The 13,290-nt window shown below is 43.7% G+C and overlaps 1 protein-coding gene across 12 annotated transcripts in view; it reads right to left on the bottom strand.

Annotated features, from left to right (window-relative positions):
- Myo3b (myosin IIIB) overlaps positions 1-13,290 on the bottom strand; it is a 390,070-nt gene that overhangs the window by 196,019 nt on the left and 180,761 nt on the right. For all 12 annotated transcript variants that reach the window (NM_177376.4, XM_017319039.1, XM_006499745.4 and 9 more), the window contains one exon: positions 688-784. In NM_177376.4, coding sequence (NP_796350.2) covers positions 688-784 — 97 coding nt within the window. The remainder of the gene's footprint in view (positions 1-687; positions 785-13,290) is intronic.

Here is a 13,290-nt window from a genome sequence, read left to right as displayed (position 1 = left end):
TGTGTGGACAGATTCCCCAGGTTCTTGAAGTCAAACTTGTGTCCCCCTGGAAGAGTAGCAATTGCTCAGGCTATTCACAGCTGAGCTGTCTTGCAGCCCTAGGAATTTCATTTCTCAAAAGCAACACTTGTTCCTGGGTTGCAGGAATACAGAATTGAACACTGTGGTGATACAGTTAGTGATTGAGGTGTTGATGCTGGGGTTGCCCGGGATGAGAACCCACAGATGGAGGCTCAGCTCAAGCAAAGGCGAATATTCTGAACGAGGACTTCTCCTAGTTCTCAGCTTTGACATCTGAACTATGTTTACTCCACTGCCTCTATAAATGAAATGTCTCTTTATGAAGAACAAACACCGGTTTTCAGGGTAAAGTACAATATTTTTTATTAGATAGGAAATGGGCTTCACTGGTCAGGCCTGTGAAATAAGGGGCTTTACTAAACTCTTCCGTCATTCCAAAACTTTAAATGAGCACACAGAGCTCTGATCATAGTCATAGCTATCACGCCATAGCTAACCAAGCAATTAAAGTTTTGAATGACTTTAGAAAACTGTGATCAATCAGAGAAGGGCCAGGTCACCTGTGTGAAGCTCTCCATGAGAGCTGTCTACTAAGCATTTAGTACCTCATCCAGGATCTCTAGATGTGAAACTCTCCATGAGAGCTGTCTACCAAGCATCCAGTACCTCGTCCAGGACCTCGAGATTGACCAGGTCATCCTCAAGGCAGCACTTGCCGGCATCCTCTACTCGATGGGGTCTTCCAGTATGCATCCTTTCATGCCTGGAACCATGAAGAGAACATCAACACCATGCCAGTGACCACAGCAGCAGAAGGCAGGTGATTCAAGGGCAGCTCACTTGAGAACTCAGCACGTGACACACCCAGCAGCCTCAGGAACAGTGAAAGCAAAGCCAGCCCAGGCATCTGGGCTCTGTGTGTGGAGGCTCCAGGGGAAGGGGAGTCTTAAGCTCTTCCCTCACAGTGAAGAACTTTACCAGCTGGACCCAGCAAACATACATTTGCGTTCCCTAAATTCCAGCTACCACACTTCTAGGAGGTATCGTCTACACTTTTATTTTCTGCTTTGTGTGGCACAAGGTCACTGTCTACCTGACTGCAATGTTTCATAAGAAGGAATGAAAATCCTAAGACTACACAGCTAGGACTCTCTGTGAGTAGAGACCCCCTTGGGGAGGGGTCACATATCAGATAGCCTGCATTACAGATGTTGACGTTACTATACTCATAATAGCAGCAAAATCACAGTTATGCACTAGCAAAGGAAAAATGTTATGGTTGGGGTAAGCACAATGGAGAGAACTGCAGTAAGGGCTACACCATTAGGAAGGTTGAGAACTATGATTTAGAGCAGTCTATACCCTGTTGAAGCATAGACTTTCTACCAAGTCACAGTCACGGTGCCTCTCTTCTGGTAATGAATGTCCCCTGGCCCTGTCTGACACCACCCAGACTTTCTGATATATTTTTTCAAACCATAGAAACTTTCAAAGAATTATATAAATACCAAAGAGTCGGTCATGGTTTGCATTTGCCTTGTTCATTTTTCAAAATTTCCTTTGAGACCTTTCTCCTAAAGAACTTCTCTCCTGAGGTGACTACTCATGTCCTCACACTGGGGACATCCTCTCAGCCTGTTCCTAAATGTTGGCCACGTACATACATGCATCAATGGGTAACATATGGGTTATACATATTTAATTATAAAAATAATATTCTGGGAGTTTTACTTAGCCAATGTGTCTTGCTCTAATTCAGTATCCTCTATTTTGTTTCGTTAACATTTATTTATATGCGTGTGCACTCTTGTGTGTCCACACGCACCCGTGGAAGTCAGAAGACAATTTCCAGGAGTCAGTTATCTTCTTCCACCTGGGTCTTAGGGATTGAATGTGTGTCACTGAACTTCTATGGCAAGTGTTTTTACCTGCTGCTCCATCTTTTCCGACTCATAACTTCATATTGTGGGACATTGCTTACCATGTATCCCCCAAACTTGAATTACAATAAATAACCCTCCCCACACACTTTGGTATTCCAGAGTACAGTTTGTTTTGTTATTTGGTTACTTTTTTGTTTGTTTGAATTTATTTACTTTACATCCTGACCAAAGTTTCCCTCCATCCTTCCTCTTAGTCCTTCTCCCTCCTTCCCCTCTCTGCCCCCATCCACTTCTCCTGCTTGCTTCAGAAAGCGGAGGCCTCCCCTGGATATCAACCAGCTCTGGCTTATCAAGTTGCAGTAAGACTAGGTACATCCTCTCTAACTAAGGCTAGATGAGGCAGCCCAGTAAGGGGAAAGGGTCCCAAAGGCAGGCAACAGTCAGAGACAGACCCTGCTCCCACTGCTACAAGTCCTACTTGAAGACCAACTACAGCAGTCGCATACGTGTAGCGGGCCTGGGTCAGTCCCATGCAGGTTCCTGGTTGGTGGTTCAGTCTCTGTGGGCCCTTATGAGCTCAGGTTGGTTGATTTTGTGGGTTTTCTTGTGGTGCCTTGACCCCTCTGGCTCCTATAATCCCTCCCTTTCTTCTGCAGGATTCCCCAAGTGCTGTCTAATGTTTGGCTGTGGGTCTCTGCATCTGTTTCCATCAGTAGCTAGGCAAAGCCACTCTGATGACAGTTATGCTAGGCTCCTGTCTGTAAGTATAGCAGAATCTCATGAATAGTGTAAGGGGTGGACTCCCTCTCATGGCATGGATCTCAAACTGGACCAGTCTTTGGTTGGCCACTCTTTCAATTCATGCTGCATCTTTACCCTCTGCACATCTTGCAGGCATAACAAATTGTAGATCAAAGACTTTGTGTCTGGGTTAGTATCCCAACCCCTTCATTGGTAGTCTTATCTGGCTACAAGAGATGACCAGTTCAGACTCCGTATCCCCTATTGCTAAGAGTCTTAGCTAGGTTCACTCTCTTAGAATCCTGGGAGTTTCCACTGTCCTTGGCTTCTAGCTCATCCAAGAAATGCCCACTCACCCCCATTTCAGTTGTCTCTTGTAGCACTTTCTCCCTCTGTCCCACACCCCATTCTTCCTCTTTCCATTCTCCCAGCCAACCTTCACCCCATCTACTGCATTTCTCTTTCTCAGTGATATTCATGCATACCTCCCCTTGAGCCTTTCTTGCTACTTAGCTTCTTTGAGTCTGTGGATTGTAGCATGGCTATCCTTTACTTTATGGGTAATATCCACTTATAAGTGAGTACTTATCATGTTTGTCTCTCTGGATCTGGGTTACCTCACTCGGGATGATCCTTCTGAGTTCCATCAATTTGTCTGCAAATTTTATGATGTAATTGTTTTCAATACCTGAGTAATACTCCGTGTGCAAATGTAGCACATATTTTTTATTCATTCTTCAGTCAAGGGACATCTAGGTTGTTTCCAGTTTCTAACTATTATGAATAAAGCTGTTATGAACATTCTTGTGGTATGGTGGAACGTCTTCTGGGTATATTCTCAAGAGTGGTATGGCTACATCTTGATTCCCAATGTTCTGAGAAAACACCAAATTGATTTTCAAAGTGGCTTTATGTGTAAGTTTTCACTCCCACCAGCAATGGAGTCAGGTTCCCCTTGCTCCACATTCTCAACAGAATAATATGTTGCTTGAGATTTTTATCTTAGCAATTCTGGTCAGTATAAGATGGAATCTCAGAGTCATTTTGCTTTATATTTCCCTGATAGCTAAGGATGTTGAACATTTCTTTAAGTGATTCTCAGCCATTAGAGATTCCTCTGTTGAGAATTCTCTGTTTAGATCTGTACTCTTTGTTTTTTTTAATTAGGTTATTTGGTTTGTTTATGTCTAGTTTCTTGAGTTCTTTATATATTTTGGATATCAACCCTCTGTCAGCTGTGAAGTTGGTAAAAGTCTTTTCCCATTCTGTAGGCTGCCATTTTCTCCCTTTGATGGTATCCTTTGCCTTGCAGAAGGTTTTCAGTTTCGTGAGATCATTTATTAATTGTTGATCTTAGTGCCTGCATGATTGATGTTCAGTTCAGGAAGTCTTCAAGGCTATTCCTGACTTTCTCTTCTATCAGACTTAGTGATTCTGGTTTTATGTTGAGGTCTTTGATCCATTTGGACTTGAGTTTTGTGCAGGGTGATAGATAAGGATCTATTTGAATTCTTCTACATGCAGACAACCAATTAGACCAGTACCATTTGCTGAAGATGCTTTCTCTTTTCTGTTGTATAATTTTGGCCTCTTTGTTAAAAATAAAGTGTCCATAAGTGTGTGGATTTACTACTAAGTCTTTTGTTCTATTCTGTTGATCAATCTGTCTGTTTTTATGTCATTACCGTGAGGTTTTTATTACTATTTCTCTGGAGTACAAGCAATACAGATGGTGATTACCTCCGGAAGATCTTTTTTTTTTTTTTTTATATATACAGGATTGTTTTAGCTATCCTGGGTATTTTGTTTTTCTATATGAATCTGAGGATTGTTCTTTCTAGGGCTGTAAAGAATTGTGTTGGAATTTCAACGGGAATTATATTGAATCTGTAGATTGCTTTTGGTAAGCTGGCCATTTTACTATGTTAATCCTACTGGTTCATGAGCATGGGAGGTCTTTCCATCTTGTGATATCTTCTTCAATTACTGTCTTCAAAGACTTGAAGTTCTTGTCATACAGATATTTCACTTGCTTGGTTAGAGTTACTCCAAGATATTTTATTATTTGTGGCTATTGGGAAAGGTATTGTTTCCCTGATTTCTTTCTCAGCCCATTTATCATTTGTATGTATGAGGGCTACTAATTTGGGGGGTTAATTTTGTATGTAGCCACTTTGCTGCATAAGCTGTTTATAAGCTCTAGGAATTCCCTGCTAGAATTTTTTTTAGGATTGCTTATGTATACTATCATATCATCTGCACATAGCAACACTTGACATCTTCCTTTCCAATTTGTATCCCCTTGATCTCCTTTTGTTGTTTTAATGCTCTGGCTAGAACTTCAAGTGCTATATTAGAGAGACAGGGAAAGAATGGACAAGTCCCTGATTTTTTTTCTTTAAGTTTCTCTCCATTTAATTTGATGTTGGCTGTCAGCTTGCTGTATATTCCCTTCATTATGTTTAAGTATGTGCCTTATACCTCTGATCTCTCCAGGACTTTAGTCATAAAGGGCTGTTGGATTTTGTCAAAGGCTTGTTCAGCATCTAATGACATGATTGTGAGGTTTGGTTTTTTTTTCAGTTTGTTTATATAGTAAATTACATTGATAGATTTTTATATGTTGAGCTATACCTGCATTTCTGGAATGAATCATAGCCAGAATATGGGGTCCATGTTTTTATAAGGTTTCCTGTATCCCAGGCTGACCACTTAGAACTCACTATATTAAGGGAAGATGATATCACACTGTGGTCCTCCCGCTTCTATCTCCTGATTGCTGGGGTTACAAACATTCCAGGAGGGATGTCCTTCACTCTAGATGGTGCTTTTGCAGACAGTTCCAGATAAGAGCACTCAGCTGCAACCTCAGAAACAAAGAGGCGCCAGCATAAAGTTGATTCTCCGTGTGCATGGGCACAGTTTGGCACTATCAGGATCCAAGTTGGCATTTCCCAAGTCCACAAGCAGATTGTCTATGGGAGTATATATGTCTGTCTGTCTGTCTGTCTGTCTCATACACCTAAGTTATCTGTCTGTCTGTCTCATACACCTAAACTCCAAGAATCATGCCAACGAGCTTGAATCTCATCAAAATCTTCCCACAAGGATTTAAACACAATGAATTGGAAAAGATATAGTTATTAGCACAGTGTGATTTCCTCTCCTGCTAACGGGCAATCCAATCCTTAGAGCTGGTACTTGCTGGAGACTGTGGTTGGGAATCTAGAAGTTGGTGTTGATATAAGATATTCTCACTCATATAAAGACCAGTTCACTAGTTCAGCCACACACATACACACACACACACTTGCACACACTTGCACATATGTGCACGTACACATGCATACACATTCACACATATGCTCACTTACATATGAACACTCACCTATATGAACACACAACACACTGCAAAGGATGCCTGCTTCATTTTCCTCCTGTGGGGTTTGGAGAGTTAAAAACCCCTAACCCTAACGCTTATCCCTTTTACACAATCATTAGACATTAGATAAACTTATAAAAGTGTTATCTTTCTCTACTTTTAGTTAAAATCAACAAAATTAAACTTGGTTCAATTTTATTTTTCTGTTTTCTGAGTCAAGTAGCTTGTTCTCACAGGTAACTACAAACTCAGATTATCTAAAACTCACATGCGCCACCTAGTGTCGTAATTTAAGAATAGCAACTGCTAACATTTTTTTGCCAGCCAATTCTTTGTCTAACTATAACAATTACAGATATTCAACTTTAAAATACTTGGATTTGGCTGGGCAGTTGTGGTCCACACCTTCAATCCCAGCACTTTCAAGGAAGAGGCAGGTGGATCTCTGTAAGTTTGAGGCCAGCCTGTTCTGCAGAGTGAGATTCAGGACAACCAGGGCTATACAGACAGAACACCAAACAAACAAATAAACAAACAAACAGAAAGATACTTGGGTTGTGTAGAAGGCACAGCTTAGAGAAAGCATTGGAGGAACCACACTTGTTAAACACATGGGCCTATGTTCCCCAGAGAAAGACAATGCCTGGCCACTCAAGAAGGCTGGAGCAGATGTCTTAACAGCCTGTCATCGTTTTACTGTTCTAAGGAGCCAGCCTTCCTGAATGCCCCAAATATCCTGAGCATTATCCAGGCCTCTATCCTGAGCTTAGTTTCTTGGTAACTAGAACCCATCCTTATGAAAGCATCCCATGGACTTTGCATCCTCCATCAATAGAGCCTATCCTTATGCTTATTACAAATTCCGTCCCTTAGGCCTTTACCCTGAGCACTGTTGGTCAGTCAGTCAAACTGATCCTTGTTGTACAGGTCTCGGGTGCTTTGCTACTTTGCCCGGGCGTTTCCACGTAGCTACACCTAGCATTTTGTTGTGATGAGGACCATTTGGAAACCTCTTCCCAAAGTTTTACTGTGCTTAAAGGTGTCAGAGAAATAAACCAGACTCTGGAAATCTGCCCCAGTGCCTGCTAAGTGGTGCTGACTAGGGTTTCATTCTTCATCTAGTGTAGATCATCTCCTGCCAGCCGTGACACTTGCAGGGTCCCCAGCAGGGTTGAATATTCCAAAGCTTAGATAAATAGATATATATAAGTGACTGGGTAACAGTAAAAGACATTTTATTAAATAAAGGTATATAGTACTATGTAGATTTGTTTTGTTCTTATCAAAGTATGTTGTCTACTACTTCTATTTTAACATACATTGTGTACATATAAACATCCAGAAATACTGTATGTTCCGAATGAACACATGAGTTCATGCACAGGGTGCTCTGAGTGCTGTGTGCATAGAGTGATGGCTGTAACTAAACTGTCCACTAAGAGGAGTGCTCTGGGGTAAAGTAGAGAATGTCTTCCCATCAAAGTCTATACTGCCTTTTCTATATTCCCTGCTTGTGTGTATGAGGCAGATAGAGTTTGAGGTTTGAAGCTAAGAGGGAAAGAAAGTTGTGTGGCCTGGGTTTGGATTGGATGCCGTAGAAGATGCAGGGTCAGGTGACTTTAGGTTTCAGGAACCTGTGATGAAGTTGATGGTAGTAAGGTTGAAATGTGGGCCTGCGTGGAGCCAATGGCAGACATTTTCTAGACTGTTGTTAACCAGGTCATAGGTTGGAAGAGGACTTTGAGAACATCCAAGCGGTTCAGACTAGAGTTTACTCTCTTTGCCCGTGTTACAGTGAAGCAATTTGGGGGTGATGCTCTTTAATAGCCCCATCTCAGTGACAGGTTAGTCCTGTGTGTGATTTCCCTCCAAAGTCCATCCATAACCCATTAGCTTCCTGTCTTCAAGCAGAGACTTGGCATAGAGGGGAGCATACAGGTTCAGGAGCCCCACTCAGCGGACTTGGATATGGTCCTATCCTCGTGTTAATGATAGAAGGAAGCACTCTTAAATCATGACCCAAGAATGTGACTCTCTTACCCGATACGCATTCACATGCCATTCACCACTGAGAGCTACTCTGCTCTGTGTGACAGTCTTTAGACAGTTGTCCTCTGGAAGAACCATCATGAAGATTATTTCTGCCCCTGTTCCTCCATTCCCAGAATATAATCCTTCCTTCCCTCCCAAGGTGCTAAAGGAAGGGTGAAAGAAAATCAAACATGTCTGTCTATCAGATGCCATGCTTAAAGGAGGTGAGGATATTTGTTAGGGATGGAGAGAGCGCAGATTCAGGGATAAGAAAGAAGGGAGATGAGGAAGAGGACCCAGGCTCAGATGCAATGGTCCAAGGCCTCTATAGCTGTAGACAGAGCCCACTCCCTTATGACCCTAATCAGTGGCTCCAAACAGTAAGGAAAGCATTGCTCAAAAGTGAGGCTATAGTTACAGCACCCGCCTGTGCTGTCAAACCCTCCGTCCAGATCACTTCTGTTTCAGTGTATGTTCTGATTCTGATTCGGGGTCAAAGAAAATGGACCATTCCATCTGACCTTAACCATACAATAACAGAACCAGTAGGAGACAAACCCCTGCAGGTTACCCATGGGACTCTATTCTATTGCCTCTGTCGTGAGTCAACTGTAGAGTAGATACCAGTTGAGTTCAGAGCCAATGGCTCCCTGAACTAGATGTTGACCTATAACATAAGGTTAAAGCTCTCAATCAAATACAAACTTAAAAAATAGAAAACCAAGCAGAAATTGTGATAGTGATTGCCCATTTTTGACCAATGCAGGCTTGGCCTAAAAAACTGGCATTGTGTTATCAATTGTATTAAGCAGTATTTGATACTTCTCCAGACAGCAACAAAAATCAGGGACAAAAGCAGGAAATTAAATATGGGTTTGTTCACACAGTGAGGCACAGTGTGCAAGTGTGGGGGCATCGGGGTATAGGGGGATGGGGGAAGGTATGTGGGGTGTGGAGTGTGAGGGTGTGGGGTGTGTGGGGTGTGGGGTATGGGTGTGTGGGTGTGGGGATGGTGGTGTAGGGTATGGGGCATGGGGTGTGGAGTGTGGGGTGTGGGGCATGGGGGAGTGATATGAATTATATCAAGGTACAGATTTATTCCTTCTCGGTTGGGGAGATAGGAAGACGTTTAACTTCTAATGTGGGCAACAACCTTAGCACTTTAGTGATCATTCGGAAGGTTTTCATTTACTGGAGCGCCAGGAGCCCGTGGGCATGTAGGACACTGAGTGTGTATGCGCCCACTTGTGTTTGCAAGTAAAAGAGCTAGGGGAGAGCTAGGCTGCCTCGGGGAATCCTGGCAGGTGAGCAGTGAGAAATCTGTTTTTAAAGGTCACCACTGCAGGTTGAAAAGGAGTCAGAGAGACTGAAGTCGTTGTTTTAATTAGCCTTGGGCAAAGCACAAGGGCAGACTCCGAAAGCCATTAAGCATAACATAACAGGGAGAAGAAAATAACTGTTACTAAATTCTCCTAGCAAATAATACTTAGAGTAGACCTTTGGCTTTTGATGATCTAACATTTGTCATCTCAGCAGGCCCTAGCCACCTGCAGGGGCAGAACACACTAGAACTTGTCACTTTCCTGAGGCTCGCAGCTGAGTTCATGGTCATAGTGCAGCCACCCAGGGCCTTCCCTGCCTCCATCACATCCCAGACCGTGATCCTCTCTCCTAATGACTCTTGTGGAGTGGTAAAACGCACAGTTTCAAGTCTACCACACTGATCTTTAACGGGTAGGCCACATACCGGGTGATAGCAATAAATTCATGGATTTGCAAAATGGGTTTGGGAAAGAAAACATTTTGAAGGTCAGGGAAATAGGAGCTGGTGTGGTCAAGAAGTTAAATTGTTTGAAAGTTTCTCTGACAAGAGACACTGTAGCCTTAAACTGTTATCTACAAATGCAGAGAAATTCTTACCTCCTTTAAGGGAGTATACATCTTAGATTCTTAACTGTCATGCCTAAATCAGACATATGCCATGACAAAACTATAAGTTATTGGGAAATTATTGAGGTAATATATATATTACACACGCAATCATCAACATCACGGAATGATACTGACTGAATCTCAATAGCAGCGTTCCTTCTGCCTATGGATCGCCAAAGGACCACACAGGTATAATCCTAAGGTTAAGTGGGTATAGATCCGGGTATATAAGTGAAAAAGGTTGCCTCAGGCTCTGGTTTCCCATATAGCTGTTGCATTCAGAAGAATTATACCCACGAGAGCTAAGAGGGACCTCACATCTCAAGCCCCCCTCCAGACATGGTGGGCTTTCTGCTGCACTGTAACCAATGATAACCACGCCCCCCTGGTGCCTAGCCTTGTTCCTAGGCATTTGAATGCTGGTCCTATCTGCTCGTTATAAAGAAGATGACAGCTTTCTTATGGAATCTTGATGTAGCACTACCTTCTGTTAAGGATTTTGGGGATTGTTGCTATTCAAGAGGGATACTGTCAACCTGGTCTACAGAGTGAGTGAGTTCCAGCACAGCCAGGGCTATACAGAGAAACCCTGTCTTGGGGGGTGGGGGAGGGGAGAGGAATACTGAGGCAGATTGTTCCTTTGGAATAAGAGAGACTTACTAGAGTTGGTAACACCACATGCATGATGGGGGCTCTGAGAAGAATTCAGGCCCACAATGCAAAGTTCTCTTCTTATAGGTTTCAGAGAAGGCCCCGTATCATGTAACCGATGAGTAGCCCAAAGTACCCGCTCATAGTCGGGTGAGTATCTGAGAAGTAGGGGAAGGGGCACAAGTTTGGTCCTTTCGTTAATGAGTGTTCACCATATGGAATGTGTTATCTTTAATCCCTGACTGCTTAGTGTCTCCAGGCTTCGGAAGAGAGGATTATAGGTTCCTAGGCAGCATCTCGGTAGGGTGCCTGTCATATCCCCATAGCAGTAAGAATTACAGACTCAACTAAGAGAGAGGGAGGCTGCTGCCTGTGTCAGCCAGAGGCTTAAACTTAACAGCCCTTGATCACAGTGGCAGGGAAGGTGGTTCCTTCTGCTCAGTTCTGCCTTTCCTACCTCTGCTCTCCCTTATCGTTCTCCTCTATGCTCACTCACACACCCCTACCTCCTCCTCTGCCTCCTCCTCCTCCTCCTCCTCCTCCTCTTCCTCCTCCTCCTCCTCCTCCTCCCTGTCCTCCTCCTCCTCCTCCTCCCTGTCCTCCTCCTCCTCCTCCTCCCTGTCCTCCTCCTCCTCCTCCTCCCTGTCCTCCTCCTCCTCCTCCTCCTCCCTGTCCTCCTCCTCTTCAGCACCTGGGTCCTTTTGCTTTCCCTTCTTACTGTTACCTCTTCTTACTCTTACTTGAGGGATCCACAACTTGTCAGTACGTTAAAAGAAAACGTGAATTTCTATCTCACTGAAGTTTTCCATGAGCACAGCTCTGTCTTGTTTCTAAGGTCCTCTCCGACGCTCCCAGGACCTCAGTCGCCCCTCCCCCCCACCCCGCCCCCTTTGTTCTCCATACTCCACCGAACCTGTGTTTCTTCTTCACGCCAACAACCAGCCCCTCACTAGACGCAGCCTCCGAGTTACTAAGCCACTGTCAGACCTCCAAATCTGCTTTCTCTGTCCTACACTTTGTGGTCAAGAGTAACTAGAGTTTACAGATGGCCAAAGGAATGGTGGAGACAGCCCTCTTGCTGGGAGCCTCTCGTGCTGTGCGGTTCTCTGCGTCTCTACTAACCACTTCACGGCACTGGAGTATCAGTGAGTCACCCTGTCCCTGGGTCTTCTGTACTTCTGAAAAGTCATAGCTATATTTGAATAACATTCCTCACAGTGACACTTCCAAAGGCTTAGCATCTCCCTGGACCGAACACCACTACCCACCCTGATACCTTAGTAGTTTTTGGAAAGCTAAAGGCCATTCAACATGAGTTTTCTCACATTACCTCCTTTTCCTTCAGATTTTTGGAATATTCTAATCTCACCTGTATGTGTCTTTCTAGCATTGAGGTTTGTTCTAAGACCAACCAATCATCTTTTAGATCCTTGATTCATTTCTCTTCTATAACTCCACTATAACTCCCACTTCTATCTTTAATGTCTCCTCTACATATAATCCCTACCCTTCATCTTTTCAAGCCTTCCCTATCTTTTTAAAAAATTTATTATTTATCTATTCGCTTTATATCCCAATTGTAGGCCCCTGTGCCCCTCTCCTCCCAGTCCCACCTTTACAAATCCCTCCCTCTATAACCCTCTCCTCAGAGAAGGAAAGCTCACCTAGGTACTGTTCCACCCTGGGACATCCAGTCTCAGTAGGACTAAGTGTGTCCTCTCCTACTGAAACCCAACCAGGCAGCCCATCTAGGGGGAAGGGATCCAATGGCAAGCAACAGAGTCAGAGACAGCCTCTACTCCGATTGTTAGGGGACTCACATGAAGACCAAGCTGTACATCTGCTATAAATGTATAGGGAGCCTAGATCCAATTCCTGCATGCTCTTTGGTTGGTGATTCAGTTTCTGTAAGCTCTCTTGGGCCAGGGTAATAGGGTGCCCTTGACCCCTCTAGTTTGTCCAAGTCTATCCCCTACTCTTGCACAAGACTCCTTGAGCTCTGCCTGATGTTTGGCTGTGAGTTTCTGCATCTGTTTCCATCTGTTGCTGGATGAAGCCTCTCAGGACTCTGACAGTGGTGGTTATATGGCAGGCAGGAAAATGTGAAGCCACAGGCTAGGCAGGTTTAAATCCTAGCTCAGCCACTTCCTGGACATCCCCAGGCATCCCAAAGCCAGGTGCCCTTTCCCGGGGCGGGGCCAGACCGACCACAGCCTCTCTTTCTCTTGTCTCAGTGCTTCTCAACCTCTAATGCTGTGACCCTTTAATACAGCTCCTCATGTTGTTGTGACCCCCCCAACCATAACATTATTTTCATTGCTACTCCATAATTTTGCTGTTGTAATGAATCATAATGGAAATATTTTTGGAAATAGCGAGTTGGTGAAGGGGTCGAGACCCACAGGTTGAGAACCGCTATTTTACCTGATTCTTGTTTGTATGGTACAAAGACTGTTAGCATCTTATCAAGAACCAGATCTGGTTTGCCTTTGCAGTTGCTCTGCTCAGTTGAGGGCTTGACACCTACACACGTAAGTAAATGTTTCTACAGAGAATAAATGAATAAATTTGACTTTGAGGAAAAGATAGAAATCAATACTTTTAACATTTGGTGCCTCCGTACTGTTTATTTTAATGATCTTCTCTGAT

This window comes from Mus musculus, chromosome 2 (genome assembly GCF_000001635.26).
Source record: "Mus musculus strain C57BL/6J chromosome 2, GRCm38.p6 C57BL/6J".
Classification (NCBI taxonomy): Eukaryota; Metazoa; Chordata; class Mammalia; order Rodentia; family Muridae; genus Mus; species Mus musculus.
This window is presented reverse-complemented; position numbering and strand designations above follow the sequence as displayed.